A 21,250-nucleotide genomic window follows, 5' to 3' on the forward strand; every position below is an offset into this window, starting at 1 on the left:
GCCAGGGAGTGACCGCAGGTCTAAATCTGGGCTCAGGTAGAAATTATCAGGACTGGTTTATGTTCAGTTTGTAACAAGAGGTGTATTTATTTTTTATGGTTTCATTCTTCTGTGTTATTTTATTATTTAGTATTTTCTTTGCTTTGGAAAAAGGCCAGTTGATGGCTTTTGGAGCTGCAGGAGTGTAAGAGTTAATAAAGCACTTGTGTATGACTTGAAATAGCACTACCTCTCCCATCTACCCAGTTCCTTAACAAACCTTTCGCCAGTCCCCTCCGCACCTTCCCAGCTACTCCAGGTTAATCTGGCCTCTGGCCAAAACCTGTCAAGTAAAACTTTTTTTATTATCTGTTTTTTTCTCTCCTTCCCCACCTGTATTTTCTTCCTACAGAACAGGTTTCTGGTCTTTCCACATATTCTCTCAAACAATTCCAAGGTCATATCCGGGTGGATTTCATGCTGTTTGGCTTTTTATTTATTTATTTTCTCTTTCAGTGCACCACCCTTTCTCACCACTGCCAGTCCAGTACAGATCAATAGGTGCAACTTGCTAAGTAGAATTCAAGGACTCCATGCTCCCGATGTTCTTCCCTCTACTTGTTCGATCGTACTGAAACTTGATCCATGTTTGCTAAGGCTACTTTTAAAGAAAAAACATGTTTAATATATTTGTTGATATTATTGTAGATGCAAACCCTACCCTCAGTGGCATTTACTTGGCTAGAGCATTGCATTTCATAAACATCTGCCAATTTTTATATATTTATTATGTGTTGCAGTCTCCTGCAGTCTCTTTGCAGGCACTTCATATTCAGTTGGTGAAGATGCCATGGCATTTTATAGGGCAGGTTGGCTGATAGGGATATCCTTGGACTATGTAGTGTGATGAACTTAATGTCCAATTATTGATGTGATCTGGTCCTTCAGCAATACAGAAGGACCATTAGGAGACCGGGACAAAGTGGTAAATTATCATAGGCCAACCTATGAAACTAAATGTCTGAACAAAAATATTTACCAGCTATTACAGCTAGCTACAGGATTAAAATAGTAGCATGGCAATAATAAGGTAAAGCTTACATGACATTTCAGTGACTGGTTTTACATACAATTTAGGAAGTCATCACATCATACAATCCAGTATATATCCAGTAACCCGAATATTGGGGTGTGCGAGTTCTGGTATTCAGGCGAGTTTTTAGCTCAATGTACTCTTGTAAGAGGTGTGATTCACTAAGCAATACCGGATACAGTCAAACTGTTTTTCTGGACGTTGGTTGGTCTAGATATTGCACATGAAATCTTTAGGAAGAACACCACTATAAAGAGAATTTGTAGAGAATAAAGTGACAGGTTCTCTTTTAAGGCCAACCCCCACCCATTGATTAGCACCTTCCCTTGTCTCCCTTGCTTCTCTTCCATTACTCTATTAGAACTGTTGGTAAATACCCAATTCTCCCGGGTATAGGGGCTGAGTGAGATTAACCCTGTAAAAGCTCCAACACCCAGCGACACAAAACTTTTACAGAGTTCGGAATTTTGGTTCCAACAGAGGAACTGAGAGCGGAATGCAGTGCAGGTGAGTATTAGTGGATGGGGAAAACCTGTCACTTTTTCCTGAATGAATAAAGAGGTCATTGCTAATTTCAAATTGAGCAGATAGTAAATACTTTATTGTAGCCCAACTCTAACAAACGTTTTTTTTTTGGCATTGGACAGATTGTGTTTTTTCTTTTATGTCTTCTTCTTTGTTGTGGAGAATAACCCCCTATATGGAAGATGAAAATAAAAATATGATAGGGGATAAAATCCTTCTACATTGTATCCAAAACCAAAAAGGTTGTTATGCTAAACTCCATTGCCCAGCTCATCTCCGGGCAAATGGCTACATCAGCTTAATTATCTTAGCATACCCTCAGGTTGGTTACCATTAGCCATTTTGCTGTCGAGTTGATAAAGAAGAAATAAATGTTGAAAAGTGTTCTGGCATTTACACATAGAGTCCTTGTTAGGAGGTGAACGGTCCTTCCTCTCTCCTTCAGATGTTCCTTGGAGTTTTATATCTCTAGGGTGGCAGCGCCCAGAGGAGAGGTGCAGGATGGTGACATATGTGCACAACTGTTTACCGATGTGCAGCTGAGCATCCTCACTTACACTCCACAGGCAGCTGAACTCTCCAGATTTACAGCTAGTTTCATGAACCTAGCATAATAACATAATTTTTATTAAAGAGTACCTGTAACTCGTGCAGATCAGGAAATTCATCTGCGGTATCAGTAACAGATTAGAACTCTTCACTTTCTAGGATCTTGTAATATAATTGGGCAAACTGACCCAGCAATGAAGTGTTGCTAATTGCTGGCAACTAAGACCCCTTTTAGACTTACTTTTGAAAACTTTTCGGTGAGCCGCTCCTAGGGCCCCTATTCAACTACTAATGTTTATTTTTTTTTTTTATTTCTGGTAGTTTTATGTCTGCTCTTACAGGGTCTATGTTAGGACACATGTACTGCAAATGATTTTTTCCGACATAAACTTTAATTCTGTCTAAAGCAGTTTAAACTGAAGAATCACACAAGGATTCCAGGCAAGCTGGTTTAAAGAATGTGAGATACCCCTCCCACAGTTTTAAAATAAAAAATCTCTTAACTTCACATTGCAGGAGACTGTTGTGTTTAGCAAGGCTGAAATGGGTCAGCCAGGGGGTGAATTCATTAGCTGCAGCGACTTTCTAAGGAAGATGACTTGGAACCGGTTTCATGGCTGTAAGCTACGCTTGGTGCTGCCAGAGCAAAGCAGGGTGTGTCAGGCAGGGGGATCCTATATTTCGTGTCCCGCACTTGTTTTCATGTAATTATTTCCTAGAAGGGCACAGTCCTTGCAGAAAACATTATTACCTGGCTTGTCAAGCGATGAGGTTGGTGATAGGTTTCATTTTGTGTAATATATGTGTCTGGCTGTATGCACTGGAGGCGTCTTGCTGTGCATTAATATTTCCTGTCACAAAGCTAATAATTGCTTGCTGATGAAACTATGATCTTATTGATGGTAGGCTAATAGCGATGTTGGCCCCCTCCCCATACACACAATGCTATAATAATGTCTTCTACATCAGAGGAGTAGCATTGTGAAGAAACCAGATGTGCCAAGTGCTCTATGTAACCAGTGCTGGGTGTATTTAGGAATAAACAAAGTACATAATGTGCAAAGTGCAGTAATGTCATTTTGCTTTGTTTGTTTTTATTATTGAAAAACATGACACTTGTTGGCAAACACAAAGTCCCTTCAATACAAGGAGTGTGTGGTATGTTACCCATCAGTGATGACTGTGCTGTGGCTGAATTAGATTGTATGGTCATAACTTTTTATTTTAATATTTAGAAGGCATCAGTTTTCCAATGCTTCCTGGGAGGCACTGGCAGCTTTAAGCAATGTACACACGTCAGATAATTCTCACCGACACAAAAGTTTATGCTTTTGGTTGATCAACAACTGATTGCGGGAAAACTGCTGTACATTTCAATGGAGGAGACAGTGTGACACAGTGTGAGTGCCAGTTGCTTGTCTTCCCCAATCCTCTCTCTATAGAACAGAATGGATGTGTACAATGCTCATTCATAGATCTGTCAATGGAAACCATCACAAAAGATCATTTCTAGCAACATTCATATGATGTCCATTTGATATCTGTACAGTACATTACCCAGTCCTTCTCTTGATTCAGGACCGTTGGCCATCTTGTTAACCCCAGCTGCAATGACATGAATCCAGTGCCCATGCATGTATTGCAGAGGTGTGCTGAGATGGTACACTTAGCTGCTCATACACAGATTAGTGTACAATGTGGAGGCTACATTCATTTTCTCTTTCCAGGATTTTTTAATTTTATCTGGTGATCCAGCCAGTGACACATTTCCATGTATGTATGTCCACCCTTGGACAGTTGTCAACCTGTGTCCAACACTGAATAGTCTACAGGTGTAGTGACCAAGAAAACACAATTCCATTTACAGTAATGGTGTGGGAATGAGTGTCAGCAAGTAAATGCCAGGGCTGGGGTTTTGTAAACATTGGCTCTGTGCTCCCTACATTGCTGCCACTGGTTCTAAATTGCTGCAAGAAGACTTTCAATATGTGTTTGCCCCTTGCTGATCTGCAGTAAGTGGTTGCTGTTGATTCCTCATGAGATACAAGGCTGAATCCACATGTTTACTACAGACCTGATTTACATACATAAGTCATTTTACTATAATATCAATACAGCCGAAATTATCCTTTGCTCATTTCCATTGTACAGTCCTGTGCAGGAACTTCTTTATCAATCCTGAAGGTCTAAACTTCCGTTATGGGAGATTGTGGAGGCTGCAATGTTTAACTCTTTGAGAATGCCAGCTCTCTGGCAGGAATTGTGATGAGCATTTTCTAAGGACTAACAATGGTAGCTCCTGTACTTCTCTCATTGGGCGTGATTTTTTAAAGCTCTCCAAGGCTGGAGAGGATACACTTTCATCAGTGAAGCTGGGTGATCTAGCAGACCTGGAATGGATTGCTTAAAAGTCATTTCTTAGCAAATGTTTTCAACTCTGGACCAGATCATTTTCAGGTTTGCTGGATCACCCAGTTTCATTAATGAAAGTGTAAAATCAAGGACTTTACTAGAAAGCCTAAGCTTACTACTTCAGCCTGTCTTTTAGCAGAACCCCATGTGCAATTTTTAAACAAAACTAAAATGCAAAATATTTCATAACGATAAACTTTTTAATATGCAAATTAGTCAAATAGAAAGATAAAGTCCTGCTTCAATTGTTCTTGCTCCTCTAGTTGATCATTTCAGGAGATTTGTGTTTTTTTACCTCCTCTACGGTACAAATAAAAATATGACAAAGCCGGTGTATTTATAAAGACAAATCTCATGTATTGAGGAATCTCAGTGACATCTTAATTGTTCTGATCCATGATTGGAGATTCCTGAGCATGTTGTCTACTTAAAAACAGAATGGTTTTACTGAAAAACATAACGATGAATAACAAGACATTCAAATCTATATAATTATAGCTTCCGGACTCTTCCAAACTGGCAGCATAGGTTTTTATTCTTCTACCGTAGCGGTTTATGGAATGTCAGCGTACTTTGTAAGGATTATACAAAATAAGTTTAAGATTAACCACATAAAACACATATTTGACAGGTCACCCCATGTAGTGATTTACTGTCTAGTACTCCCTTGTTAAAAAGGATCTGTCACTTTATTAAGGAGGAACTCCAGATATTTTGAGTGTTATTTTAGATTATAAATATCCATTCTATACAGGAGCATATGGCTGGTACTGTATCATGGGAGTTGACCTGGTCTAGCATCTGTGATATTCAGGTCCACTTTAAAAATTATCAGCTACAACAAATATATGAGGAATGACCATGCATCTAATTCACCCATTTTTTCATGTTGACATTTGTAGCCCACTGGTTGAATAATCTGAAGAGAACTAAGAACTCCAATATGTTCCATAGCAAACTACATGCGATGCATGGTATATTTATGTCATGGTTTATTTTTTTTGTAATAATATATCTTTAATGGGCAGTAGAAGACCCTATGTTCCCCCCCCCCGCACTGATAACTATAATCCATGAGAACATGTTAGAAGTCCTAATACCACAAGCAGGCATTTGTATTACAGCTGATCACCATTGTCATGGATCATTAACCAACCTGTGCATCCAGAAATAAAATATAGTTATGTGACTAGTCTTATGGTTTATGCATTACTCCATGTTGTGTTTGCCTGGAGCTTGAAGCTTTAATAGAAAAACATTTGTATTAAAAAATCGTTGGCCTTATTTATCCAATTTATCCAAATATCAGAAAGAAAACATGCCCTCGTTGCCCATAGTATCTATCAAATCTTGCTGTAGTCAGATGTTAGGAAACAATCCAGATGCTGAAACTTTCATTTGATGAACCTATATTCTTGTTTTCGATCCTGCGCTGGGACATTCTGAACCACATTGAACAAACAGAGAGACTCCGAAGCACCTGGACTGATCGGCGTTTATTCTAGTAGTGTGGATTCGTTTAAACCACTTCAACTCTCACACCTGTGTACCTCATGTGCACCACAGCAATGTTTACAAATCATGTCACATATTGTCTGACCTGTTGATAAACTTTATATTATTCATGTTTACCAAAAATAAAGGAGGGTCTTGGTTGTAATTTACTCCTACATTTGGTGATTTCAGGAGGTTTTGGAGGAAGATACCAAGTACACCTTCTCATAAGCAGCTTAATTATTCTAATTTTTAATCAGCATTTCTGAGTCTATCTTGTGTGTGTGTGTGTGTGTGTGTGTGTGTGTAATAATATATACTAATTATTCCAAACAAAAAATAAAATGCTATATAGCTTTTAAGCATTTACACCTTAAGTGTGCATTTGTTCCTGCAACAACAAAAAATAAATAAATTAATGAACAAGTCAAATATAGCTTTGAGGAGGAGAAGGGGAAGAAGGAATTACTTTGGGTAAACAAAGGGTAAAAAATAGGAACCTATTTTATTAAAAAAAATTACTTGTCAAGCTTTAGTTGATTGGAGTTCATTCCTTTGATGGACAGAGTAAATCCAAAAATAACAATGTTACTTTGTATTTCTCTGTCCAGTATCTAAGCACTGGGACAGGACAACTTGTATAATACATCCCTGTTAACTTCAAAGTGTAACTAAACCCACATAATAAAAAATGACAACCCAGCTGGTCCTTCATTGCAGAAGGGACAGGGGATGACCCTGTACAGCAGAGGTCCCCTACAGGTAGATCCCAATCTACTGGTAAATTGCAAAGGCAGCGTGAGTAGTTTGCGGAGCCCTGCCTTTCAAAATTTAAACTCTGCTGCACACGGGCGTTATTAAGTCCAAGTTTTTATTGTTGGTAGATCATTTTGACTTGGTCATTTTAAAAGTAGCTCCGAAGCCAAAAAAATGTGGGCATCCCTGCTGTATAGCATCCCGTGAGGGGTGTAACGCCAGAACTCTGCACTCCTAGGGTTGTGGCACCTTGACAAAACTGGGGATTCCTAAAGGTCTCTAAAAAAGCTGTTTAACATTTCAGGGGTAGAGTGCTTAAAAAGGTCTGCACAGTCAGAATTGTCCCCTTCAAATCCGGGGTGAAAATGTTTTTAGCTCTCTAACTTTATTAGATGGTTGTATTCTAACTAAATGAGTAGACATTCTGGGGTGCATACCATCCTAAAGTGTTTTCCAAATGATCGATGCAAACCTGTTTTTTTTGTTTTTAAAATGTCATCAATCTATAGTTACTCCTTTAAAATCTGGCTATTGCTGGCAGGACAATACTGGGAAAACTAATAAGTTTTTTTATTTACCAGACATTTTTATGTGCATCACATATATACTTATGATTTAGGTACATCTAAAATATGTGTTGCTGTCTAGCAGTGTTCCAGTGTCCTGCTTGTCTCCTTGGAAAAGTAAATATGTTTAGAGAACTTTTACAAGGCTTCTTCCCTAGTGACAATATGCAAATGTGCATTTCCATTTCAGGAACTGTCACTTCTCAAAATGCCATTTATTTTGACTGTCCTTTCAGCCAGTTCCTTACCCACTGGGTTTTCAAAGCTTGCCATGAGCAAGTTTTTAGAGCTAATCCCACCTATGGAGAGGTTTGTTTCTTTTTACAGAACCCTAGGTACATGCTCCTACTGCTTAATGTGTTTGATACAGACCCTCAAGGGAAAGAGTTGTAATTCACATATACTCCCGGGTGTTATTGATATTACACATTGTAACATCTCTTAGTGACCAGATATTCTTCAATAAGATGGAGCTTTAGGAGGATTGAGTCCCAAATACATATCAAGAGTTACATAAAACTGCAGGTAATATCATGCTTTCATCGGCTAATGGTGTAACTTTTAATAGGGATAATCCATTGAAAAGTGATATTTTCCTGGAAAGTGACTCTGAGTATTATTGACTCTTGTGAAATGTCCGCATGTTCATTCCTACACATAGCATCTAAAACTTTTCCAAGAAGTTCCCACTCCTTTATATATATAAATATTTATATATATATATATATATATATATATATATGTGTGTGTGTGTGTGTGTGTGTTTTGGGTTCTTTTACTACCAGAGGTTTTTTATATAAATAAATATACATAATTTATTAGTTATTCAGTTTCCTATTGGTTTCTTCCCATCCATACTTTTATAATCAGTGCAGTGGCCATGAGGTTATGGCACTATGGCTATTCTGACCACATTGTCATTATACAGATCACAGTAAGTTTGGCTAGAATTTAGCATAATGCTGGAATGTTTTCTAATAACCATTTTGACTACTAAAGTACAAATAGATTTACCATTCTAAATTGTCACTGGATCAGTAAAAGAAATCACAAATACATACAAATTACTTTTTTCTGGTGACACCTTTCTAAGAAATTTCTCTTACTTGGCAGAAAATGACAGAAAATGAAGAAAATATATCCTTAATGGTACAGAGATTGCAAAATAATAATGGGTTGATAATATTTCTTAGGATTCCTCCAATTGTATCAATTCAGTACATACTTGGTTACGTTTAAATGCATTGGCAAAAATATTTATCTTAATTTTGCATTTTAGGAAATCAATTGACCAGTGCCAGTTTTTATTTATTACACATACTGTACATGTAGCCTGAGCGTTTGCGGATGATGTATGCTTCACTTTTGCACTATTGCCTTTGTTCAGCTCTAATTCAGTAAGTCTTTGCTGGGTCTTGTTATGGATTTCTTTATGTGCAACACTGTAAGGTCAGGATATCTTGTCTTCGGGGTTACAAATGAGTAATGAGACCTTAGGGACTTTCCTAATATTACAGCTGGGATATGCTAGGAGATGGTGTTGTGGTTTTGCGTTCACACTAAAGTACCATTCTGTTATCTGTGTGTACTGTAAGCGATATTTACTCCTGGAATGTCCAGGGGAATTTTTGACAATATATTTATATTATGGTTTTGTCATGCTTGAACTGGATAATGTAGGATAATATAGAGAAAAGGTGTGTTGATTTGTCTTGAAGGATTTAATGTTTTTTGGCTTTAGTTGTACAAATACTGTGCTAGAGGCAGTGTGGATAAAGTGATTTGGATTCGTGGAATGAAACGTGGGCTAACGTAAAGGGAAATTAACCCTTTTCCTTACCATTAAATAGAAGATATATTTGTCTAAATTCTTCATCCAGTTATTATTATTATTATTAATAATAATTAGGATTTATATAGCGCCAACATAATATGCAGAGCTGTACATAAAATAGGGTTTGCACATGACAGATACATACAGTGACACAGGAGGAGGAGAGGACCCTGCACCGAAGAGCTTACAATCTAGTTCTCCTGAATGTTGACTGTCCGGACTGCTGATCTGTATCCTTGAAGATCTCTAAATTTAACATTGGAAAAAGAAAAGATTTAGGCTAAAGCATCATGTGAACCTGCACATATCTTGCAAACCAGTAAAGATGCTTTCCACTTTTGTAGGGTAGTGCACTTTTACAATAACATATTGAATAAAGCCCGCTCATGCCAGTGTAGGAGGAGGCAGTTACTGAGAATATTTCACAACTGGCTAGATAGTGTTGGCTTTCATAATGGAGTCTTGTTCAATTCCCTTATCAAATAATAAGCATAAGAGGGTTGCAAAACAAGAATGACACAGACTTATTGGTGTTATGTTTTTTTGTTCTGAGACAGTAATAGTAGTAGTACTTCTCAGAAAAATTCACCAACATTTTCACTTATAAACAATAAATATTTGTACCATGTAAGAAATGATATACCAAATCCTGAATCTGCATTAAGCCTTTCCTGTGCTTGGCAAACTTTGTCATAGTAACCTGATACTGATCAACAGTGAGGCTTATTATTATTTGAATATGATGACCGATATCAAAGCAGTCACACATTCATCTTTGTAACTGTTACAACCACAACCCAAGATCAAAGGTGTTTGTATTATGCCAATGTGCAGCTAATACAGATATCTTGGAGCACTCCGCTTACTCCTCATCAAGAACAGTCAAGTTTCATTGGCCGGTGATGTTACACCTTGATTGTACAAATTCTGTACAATGAGGACATACCCAACAGTGTATGCAGTTTATATCCATGGGGATAGGTCCTTCATACTACCTGGTCCCTGGAAAATCTAAAGGAGGGAGTACAATTACACTATAATGTATATAACAAACTTTAGCTGTATACAACTTGTGTGACCGCCCCATCCTTTAGATGAAATCTATTGCTGTTCTTTCATTTTAGTATTTCCTTTCACTTCCATTAACCCCTTTTTTCACCAAAGCCTTGCTACTTTCCTCTGTGCATTCTCTCCTTTGCCAATGGTGTCTAACACCCTGGGAGTGTATTAAATGGTAGATAGTTGGGAACTATCACTTCCTTTCTAAAGTAAAGGAGTGCTCGAAAAATGCAATGTGTACTGCTCACTTGGCATCTGTACAACATCTAGACATGCCAAATTAGAAGTTTTAAAACCCAGTTAAAATCACAGAAATTATATATGCAGCCAGACACTATACTCACAGCGTCCATTTTTTTATTCTCATCTTCATTTTCCTGTTACAGAAGTTGAGCAGGGTGCCAAATTTAGACCCAGTGCACTCATTAATCAGCACTTAGTAACAGAATTAGTCTGACTCTTGCTCTATTCTGACTCCTTTTAATAGAAGTCTGTCTGAGAACATATGCGGTGAGGAGTGTGAGTGGTATAAGCTGTCACCTATGCTACTTATTTTTAAGGATTTTAAGCAAGGAGCACTCACAAAGTTGCTGGGGTACAGTAATATAAAGAGATTAAAGGTGTGACGTTTAGGTTGGGATTTAAGTTAGGTTTAAATTTTATTAATTTCGATGTAGTAGATCAGTTCCTTCTGATCATTACGCTGCCCTGCTGTATAACAAACTTCCACCCGTTAAATAAAAAGAGATGCCATTGACATTGAGCCGAGTGGGCAATGTTCAGATTTTTACTAGGGACATCAAACTTGGAGTCTGTGGTGCCCGGTGCAAAATGTAAGTATGGCACTGAACCAGAATTCCCAGCATGCTATGGTAGTCATGCCATTGTTTGGCAAACTTGTTCTCTAGCTGTTATGAACTGCATGCCCTGTCAGCCAACAGGGAATAGTAGTTTAACACATTGCATATCCCTGACTAGAATCGCTGGTTTAACAACTACTGGTTACTGCAAAATGCCACCAACTGTTACATTCTTACAGGAAAGGGATTTTTCTATGTTACTGTCATGCTGGGTTATATGGCATTACATATTCTTAGCCTTATACTGTAATAATATATTACTACTGATCACATGCACAACAACAGAGCAGTGCGCCTGTATTATTACACAGGTATATTCTGAATAGCAGTGAGGAGATCCCTCTTGCAGCAGTTATCCTCTATGGAGAGATGATGTTCGCCGCTCCATCCCTGTGGGAGAGGATACAGGCACACAACAAGTACTGACGGCAGGATCTAAAAGTGGAAGGATGGAGATGTGCTGAGCAGGAGATGAGGGCTGCATGAGGTTCAGCTCTACTCCTTCTTGCACTGGAAGGGACCTGGCGACGTTGTTTGTGGGCTTATGCAGACAAACCACAAGGAGAGGGGCAAACAGCTTGCAGCAAACACCTGGCAGCTGTTCTGTCCTGTTGGAAAAGAGCCAGAAAGAGGAAAGATGAAACCACATGGTGAGAAGTTGAAGGGTAAAATTTATCATATGACCCTGTAGTTTGCTGGGTGGTGCTGCTTAGTTATGCACGTGTTATCTATAATTTGTCTTTATTGCATGTAAGTAGCATAGCAGTGCCAGTTTTTCTTACAAACTTATTTTTTCAAACGTTGTTATAATAGGATAACTGGGTAGGATAGGATAATTGCCACCCAAATTTTATTGGGTTACTTCCATTTTAAATTATTTATTTTGCATATAAGCTGCATTGATACCTGTATGTATATATGTGCTGGTTACTATTGACGTCCAATATGATGTACAGAATGAATGGGTGATCTTTGGAGCTACTGCTGGATGAAACTGCATTGTGGTTATTATTATTATAAATGATAATAAACTGGATTTATATAGCCCCCACATATTATGCAGCGCTATACATTAAATAGGGATTATGGCTAGTTTGTTGGAATGGGACAGAAGCAAAGACTTAATCTATATTGTGCCTTTACTTCCATTCCACCTATTTAGTATCCATGTAGCTACCTAGAGAAAAAACTTTGTTTTTTAATAAGTTCACCAACTAGCATTTTGGTCCTCATCATTACAGTGCTCTCAGATTGCCATTTGTTACTTAAAAAGGTCAATTGAGGATCCATGAGCAGAATCGTAGCTCATTTCTAAATATCCTAAAGCCTGATACACATGAGCAGATGTGCTGCCACTTTTGCACTCAAGCATCCAATCCAACTGATCTATAAATGAATATTTAATCATCAGTCCCAGCTTCATGGGTTTTGTAAGCAAGAATTCGCCAGTAAATGTGAGCTTGTGGGATCCATGGACATAGGTCCACAAAACTTCTGCTAGATGGTAGTAAGGGTTTTGGTATTATGCAGCATTCTAATCTTTATATTTTCAATATTGTACAGCTCTGCAGGTCTGTAAGATCCGGTCTGGTTTAATATTAGAATGCAGAAAAAGTTAAGCAAGTAATACTCTGCAGATTTATTATGCAAACTGTAAAACATAAGTTTTAACCACTTTGTCTGATTTCTGTAAAATTGCTCTGGATTTTGATAAGATTGGGTGTAAGTTATTATAGAGGTTGTCTAGATTTTCTGGCTATCATGATGTTCTCTGACTCCAGTATAACTCACTCACCCAAAATAAATATGCAGATTGATTTCCTAGAATTTACTTGCTGTATATTTGCTGAGATGAGTGACTATAAAAGTAATAAAACCAGACATATCTACCATTCTCTAAAAGAGGTCAACAATAGCAGTTTCATATTAATCGTCTCACAGAGTTTCTTTATTATGTATTATATGCTAAGTGTAGAATATATTGTATTCTAAAAATGTGGTGTTCTTTTTTTGTTTTTTAGCAAACTCAGTAAAGATGGAGATGCAGAGTGATGAAGAAGGGGACAGGAAGCCCCTTCGCCGAGGTACACCAATCCAGTCGCAGGATGATGAGAGTGGTTTAGAAGAGCCTCTAGCAGACACCAATGGGATCTCAGACAGTCGCATGAATCAGGAGCTGTCTCTCGATGGTGGAATCCGGCTTCCGAATGGTAAACTGAAATGTGACGTCTGTGGCATGGTTTGCATTGGCCCCAATGTGCTAATGGTCCATAAGAGAAGTCACACGGGTAAGCAGCCAGAAGCCAAACTGCCTGTGGAAACTGATGTTGATATTACCTGATACTATTGCCTGGTTTACTCCATTTTATAAGGCAGGTACACATTTTCATGGTTGTAAAAATGTAGAAAATGTAGGCGGGTGGGAATATGGACACTATACCAGCGCTTCACCTCAAGAATCCTGTAAGGTTTTTATAAACATGGGCTTATTTCATTTGTAGATATCATGTGAAGGTTATGTGATATGATATTTATGATAAAGGTAGATATTGGTAGGTTCAATAATCTGCTGGCTTCTAATATTCTTCTGGGATTGCATTAGTGAGATTTCCTGGCTCAATTATTTGATGCTACTTTATACACTATGTGGCCTCATTCCTTGATCAGGCTTGGGACTGGACAAATACAAGCAGCCTAGTAGCCAAAAATTACACCTTATGTCTAATATTTTGAGTTTTTCAGTTGTAGTCCATGTTAACAAATGTTTCCTGGTTCCACAATATTGCCTGCTGGCTAATTATTAGGACTGATGGGCTTACAAATTTACCTTCATATTCCCCACTTTCTAAACTATTACATAAATCATCATTAAGGTAAAAAATATTTTGGCAGTTTTTAGCCATATCTGGAAAGTGGAGTATGAGATTTCAAAAATGTCAGTTTTAGTTATTTCTTCCCTTTTATATTTCCAAGAGCTATAAGAGGCTGGTCAGTTATTTAACCCTCCTGTAAAATATCAGTTATCACTGGAATGACCAATTTAAATTACAGTCCGCAGACAGCAATGGTCCAAGATACGTGATTAGTTTGTATGGATCTGTACTACCCTTACAAAATCGATATGTTTTTGAGCAAAATGAAAGATGGATAATTCGAATCCGCTTGGCCCTAATTATCTCCCATTCGAAAGCTAAATGCTTTCCTGTTTAACTCCATAAACAATTTACAACAACTAAGATCTCTGCCAGTTATTCTACACTTTTGGTTACCAATGTCATTTAAAAGCATGAACAAAATATTAATGCTAAATAGTCTCAACATTAGTAAGGTCCTAAGTGGTAACCTAACTGCAATGTGCATGCACAACTGGATAAGAGTTCTTTGATAAGAGCATCTTGTATTTGTAAATAACAATTTTTTTATAGAACGGTGTACAGGAAGAGAAATATATAAACTACACCAACAAATCATGAACACCCTTTTAATTTTTAGGTGCTGCAGAATGATAACAATCAAAAAGTTTGTTTACCAAGGTTTTTGGGCACATGTTATCACAACATTTAGACATTAATATTTTATCACAAAAGTTCATCAAAGAGTTTTTGCAGATCATCATGCCCTAAAGGCTTAATTTTGATTTTTTTCAAGTAGGCTGTAATCTAAAGCAGCTTCAATCTTGTGATCTCTGTGTAAAAACAGTGGTCTCTCTGCATCAGTCCAGTATGCTCTATGCTGGGCTAGAGCTCAACAGTAACCTTGGCTTTGCTGATCGGAGACCATGAGCTATAGCTTTGAGCATTAGAAAAAAACACTGTTCTCGCATAGAAGGCAGCAGACTAACTGTGCAGCCCAAAGCCTGAAAATGATGTTAAATATGTTAAAGTGAGAAAGCCTTTTCATGAATACTTTTTGCAAAATTCTTGGATTAACTATTTTTCTTTTTGATTAAAAAAAGAAACATGCAGTATTCTTTTACCTAGCTATTCCTCCAAGCCCACTATGTTTATTAGCCAGTTCAGTTGTAAGATCCTAAAGGAGAAATAATTGCCAAAATTCTGTCCAGTCAGATATAAAGTTGGAAGGCAAGTCATATACCTGTGGGTTCAAAATGATTTTTATTAGCTAGAACTCCTCTGCTGTCCATTGGAAAGCACATTTTGGGCTGCTTTTACATAAAGATTTACATTTATTTACAGAGAAGAAGGCAGAAGTGGTAGTTGGGGAAGTGAGGCTGTAAACAAATTATTACCCAAGTCTAAATTGATGATAGACCTCTTGCTCAAAGTTCACTTTGTTTGAGCAAATTGGGGTGAACTCATTACACCTATTCTTCTTATTACTAAAACTAATTTAGTTCAATCATGAGCACAATATAACACTCCTGTAATAGTAGTTAAAGCTTCAGTAATTTATTGTTTAATTAGTATACATGTCAGGTATGGTATATTACACTGACGGAGCCCTGATGAGGTACTGATGGCAGTGTAAAGATACCTTTGTGGTATTGACTGATGGAATGGATACAGAACTTCGACTAAGAGTACTGCATACAAATTTAGCATCGTTGCAGATTTAGTTCTGCAAAAACTAAAGTGTCTGATGCATGCAATCTTTTGCTGGGATTGAAGAAACCAGAAGATTATTATGTGTGTACTTGCAATAGCTCAGGTAATATTACAATCAGATCCTTCAGGCATTTTGCATTGGAGCAGCAAACCCCAATTATTTCAATTGAAGTATACAAAATCATCAGCAAAGTGAAATAACTTTTATTTTGTTTAACAAGGAATTCTACACTGCAGAGTATTAGTATATCAGTGCTAATAGCATGGATTTGTATGTGGCCATATCACATCTGGCTTATTTATACTTAATAAATTTTATTAAAGGGAATTATATACTTTCCACTACATGCTGTACATGCCCTGTATTGTACTTAGCCCAGGGCTGTGAATTGAAAGACTTCTTTTTGTCGACAGTTCAAGTCTTCAATATGATTTTATATATATATATATATATATATATATATATATATATTTAGCTGCAGTTCTAGACCCTCTGCAGCCATGACTGTTCTTGTTACCTGGCCCTTCTGGCTCATCTCTCCAAAGCAGACTAGGAAAATCTAAAAGAAATGAATATTAATGTGTCCACATTATTACAAAATAAATTAATGTTTTAAAATTTGGGTAAGAACCTTAATTTGACTTGGTATTGGCTCCTCAGCGGGAGGAGTAAAAATTAGCACAGTATCATTGTGCTTCTTCCCTTTTCCCTGTTCAGTCACAGAATATAAAAAAGATAGAACATGTAGGTGTAACAGAAAAGAGATCAGGTATCCTGCCCTGTCTGGTAGAGCTGTGCTGTGTTAAGTGTAAATATATTAGGGAAATCTGGTCCTTTTGGCAGGTAAACTGGCTCCTATGTATTTCATCTGTGCGTTTAGCAGTTCCAGCCTTGGCTGTGAAACAGAAATTGTATTAGTCTTTGTGCACAGTACATTTAATTTCCATAAAGGAATAAGCAAAAGGCCCCCTTTATACATACAATGCTAAAATCAGAAATATTTCATAGTGGCAGCAGTCCTTTGTTTTAAAACAAAGTGCATGCTAATGTTAATGAAGAATATACTTACTGGATGTTCTTTTGTCTCTACCCCATTAATTACTAATGCACTAAATTAACATAACATCTTAAAATGTTTAATTGTTTTAAGCCTCCTGGAACCCACTGCACAGCAGGGCACAGACAAGAAAAGGAGGAGAAATACAGAACGTTAGAGTAGAATGGGATGAGCTCATCAGTCTGCTGCTGTTTCTCCATTATCCAATCACAAGTTGAGGAAATGGTGACCTACTGCTCAACTTTAGTATTAAAATCTACTTACCCACTCTATATATTTTCAGGTAATTGCCCAAAAATCACTTTTACAGGAAACCTGTGCTTTGCATGTTTTGGGAAAGCAACCTCTTTGCTTTATTTCCCTACCTAATTTAACAACCTGCCAATTGTAAAAGACACAAACATTAACTTTGTAATAACTGAAAATGTTAGATTATATAAATAATCTATACTTTCTTTTCAAATTCACTGGAAATTCTCTAAACTCACAGCACCAAGTGGGGCCTACACCTACGTTCAGTTGCCTTCCTAAGACCCCAGGATTCCCAAATACCTGCTATTTCCTTTTACCCAGTAAGACTTTTCATCAGTTCTGCATTCCCCATTACTAATCTATCCATTTCCCAAATACAGAATTAGGTGCACCAAGCCTGAACGTGTATTTGTCCATTGTAGTCTTTTCTGTATAGGAAAATATCTTATTGTAAGATATTAGTAGCTAATGTTGTGATGTAAAATCTGATAAAATGTAAATGCTGATTGACTGCTCTGATTAAAGACACAACTGCCTTCCCATATATTGCTAAGTGTATGGTTTGCAGCAGCTAATAGTTAGTAAATTACATCTATTTTTCCTTTGTTTAGGAGAGCGCCCTTTCCACTGCAACCAGTGTGGAGCATCATTCACTCAAAAGGGGAATCTCTTGCGCCACATTAAATTACATTCTGGGGAGAAACCCTTTAAGTGTCCGTTCTGCAGCTATGCCTGTCGAAGGAGAGATGCACTTACTGGTCACCTCAGGACACACTCAGGTGAGTTTCCGTTATATGGAAATAGCTTTGAATTAGGGTGCACGAAAGCCGGGCCAGTACTAAGAGTAATTAGACAGTTCCAAAAGAGGAGAGGTCTATTATCTTCAGAGAGGGAGGACCTAGAGAGTTAACTCTTCCTAGAGTAATGTTTTCTACCGAGTTCAAAAGCACATGGGAAGTAAATATAAAATAATTCATGAAAACACTACAAGAATTTTAAATACTTGCTTTTTCTGAACATTTAGCTGGGTCTTTTTAACAGTCAAATGGGGCTGTAGGAGAGTTGGAACCAGAATTGCAGACTGTAGTCTGCGGAAATGTGAATTTCAACCTAGCATTTCCCCGGCACTACAAACAGTTCAGCAAAAACTTCTTTTTACAAGACAATATATGCACATTACAAAATAGCTTACACAGTAAGGCAAAGCAAAGTGTTCAAAATGTAACTAAATATACCAATTATATAATAAACCAGTCAGACCCTTTTATCACCACTGTGTTCAGTAAGATGAAATCTGATTGGTAGCTGTAGGCAACCACCACACATAATCTTATAGTCTTTTATCTTTATTGTCTGATTTAAAAAGAAAAAAAGGCAAAACTAATTCAATTGTCTTCTGGTAATTTCAGTTATTTCATTTCAGTTTCCAAATTTGTTAGCCACACGCCTGATATTAGTATGTGTCATTTTCAGTGGTGAAAATTTATGGAGGTATTTGTGTCATTGGAATATTTATTTTAAAAATAAAAATTCTCTCTGTAGCTCATTCAGAACACCAGTATTTTCTGTAAGGCCTCACCATTGCTGTATTGCATAGTTAGGACACACACCATACCTGTCAGAAATGTGCTGGAAGATGGGGGTGTGGTGCTGACTGGAAGTGAGAAGTCGATTTGACTGGATTTTCCAGTGCATTGTGGCGTGGCTGGCTGCCACTAACATTACTCATCAAGGAAGTTCAGGATAAAATTCATGTCTTCCCCAGGACATGCCCTTTCTGGGCTTTCATAAAAGTAATGTGTCATTTATGTGTGTAAGATTATCAGGTTCTTCTAAATCATAATCACTTTATAGTTTCACAGATAACAACCTGCTGTTTAGGGTGCCCATTACCAGGTACATTTCTGTCCGAGAACAACAAAAGACATGGAATTGGCTAGTGCTTATTATGTGCTGAGAACTGCTGGACCCCATGACCTTTCTCTGAATCTTTGTCCCCCATGTGAATGTTATACTCATCTCCCAGGCAATAATCCTGAATCGAGGAGCTCTCACTGCTGCCTGTAAATTAACCTTATACTCCCTGTTGCAAACCAACTTTGGATTCGTCAGATAGCTGGGAGATGTTTCTCTGTATGTAGGCAGCCTTAGGGCTTAGTTCATCATGTACTTTTTAATCCAAGCAGTACATGATTATTAAAAATCTAATATTCATTCAGTTATTTTAGTTGTCTGTGAGTATTACAGAAAGGTATGCCCGCATAGCATTAGTCCACTCCCCATATTAGCTGCTATTCGGGAATATTTCACACTATGCCTATGGCTAGGTACTATTCCAATTTTGTTTTGTAATGCCAGGGCACAATAAAAAAAAAAAAAAAAAAACATTCCCCTCTGTTTTATGCAAGTACAAGATTATACACTGTGGACAGTCCTGCCCAGTTTTCTCTTGTCAGACTACTTAGACCCTGCCATATTCACAAATACACACCATAAAGGCAAATCATTATGTGGTCCCAAGATAAGGGCTCAGAGGGCCAAACACTTACCTTCAAATAACAACGTAAGTGAGTACACAAGACAGCTCTGAATTTCTCGCATGATCAACTGTTATGTTTGCACTTATAGAACAGAACATGCTTTCAGTTTTATTTTAACTGGTCAAACATTGGCAAATAGTAGTTTATAGCGTTTACATACACTAAGGTTTAAGACATTAATGAAACCAAAAGTTCCAAAAATTATATGTTCACCTGTCAGGATAAGGAGGGAATTCTGCTCCCCAATCAACAGCTGCTGTTTCTAGTCTTGGTATATAGAATTATATAGAAGTAATATTAAAACTTGTATATAAAGGCTTTGGTAGCCTGCAGGTATAAAAATGATTTACTTTTTAACAATTTTTGCATTCTTTGGGCATTGTTACTTTTATAATTACATGTCTAGTTCAATCTTCCTTTTATTAGATAAGAAAACTAACCATAGATGGCTATAGCTTATCATGACCGACAGACAGTGAGATTTCTGACTGTCCTTGTATTTGCAGAGATCCATTAATCTGTAACTTGCACCTTATTGATGGACGCTTACTTAACACAGTTATTAATAGAAAGATCTGTGTGTGTGTTAACAAGCCCATTTTGTGTTAAGTCAATGCACAGTATACCAGCCTTGGTTTTAAATTAAGAATGTGAATGTGATTTGAATGGAAAGACTTAGTATGTATTAGTAAGTGCAACAGAAACTGCACTATCATTTTTAAAGGTCAATTATTTTAGCTTGGTTTCTTGCATCTCTTTCACCTAGTGAAAATATGAAAAAAAATATTTGAGCAATATCCCTGAGGGATTTTAACCCAACAGAGAGGAAAAAAAATCCCTCCTGAGAGGGAGTGTTTGTCCAGCAGCATTCCTGGAGTGAGCTGGGGATTCCACACCCTCAATCAAACTGCTGATTACACCAATTGTTCCTGTAACCTGGCCTGTGACTGAGACTTGTGAGAACACAAAACTACTGCAGAACACCTCAAAGTAATCACCGCAATGGCCTGACAATCTAATCACTTTCTGCCCATCATTATGCAGTGGCAGAGAAAGAGTGCAATGTTTCTTCTTTCAAGTTACCCTATTTTGACTGGTCCATACACAAAGGAAAAATGATCAGACCCTTGGACGATGCTCCCTTCAGTTGACATATTTATTCATTACATTTAACAAGCTGAACAAAACATTCAGTCGAAGCCCAGCCTCAGACATTTTAGTAGAGAAGAGAAGGGTTAGAACCCCTATTGAGATATACATATCACTATTTCATAGGTGTCTAACCTGAACAGTAAATGAAGGCAGAGTCTGCATTATAGGAACACAGCATATAAAACCTCACAAGTTCTAACACTTTTCTGTTTTGTCCAAAATTAAAATAAAATGTAGCCAAAGTTGGGATTTATTTCTAGTTATCTCTGTTATTAGAGCAGGACTGTAAGTTTAATAAGGTGGGGTTTACATGGCCTGTATATGGTATTTAGGGACTGGCATTGGAAATACCTTGATTGGATCATAGGTCTGCAGTGGTACAACATTACAGTTGTGCTTCATACACAGAATATTGCAGGACTGCACTAAAGGCAAACGTATTATGTGAGAATCTCAGACCATGTATGACCACCATTCAGGCAATATAACTGCTAAATTGTGAGCTGTGCTCTTTTTTCAGTTGTGTTATGTACCTAGTCATATTGTTCATTTCAAT

General features: G+C 37.4%; 1 protein-coding gene across 1 annotated transcript in view; it reads left to right on the forward strand.

Moving 5' to 3' along the window:
• The window catches only part of IKZF2 (IKAROS family zinc finger 2), a 66,041-nt gene that overhangs the window by 28,044 nt on the left and 16,747 nt on the right, over positions 1–21,250 (forward strand). The window contains 2 exon segments of the mRNA XM_072418547.1: positions 13,149–13,415; positions 17,614–17,781. Coding sequence (XP_072274648.1) covers positions 13,149–13,415; positions 17,614–17,781 — 435 coding nt within the window.

This window comes from Pyxicephalus adspersus, chromosome 7, assembly GCF_032062135.1.
Source record: "Pyxicephalus adspersus chromosome 7, UCB_Pads_2.0, whole genome shotgun sequence".
Taxonomy (NCBI): domain Eukaryota; kingdom Metazoa; phylum Chordata; class Amphibia; order Anura; family Pyxicephalidae; genus Pyxicephalus; species Pyxicephalus adspersus.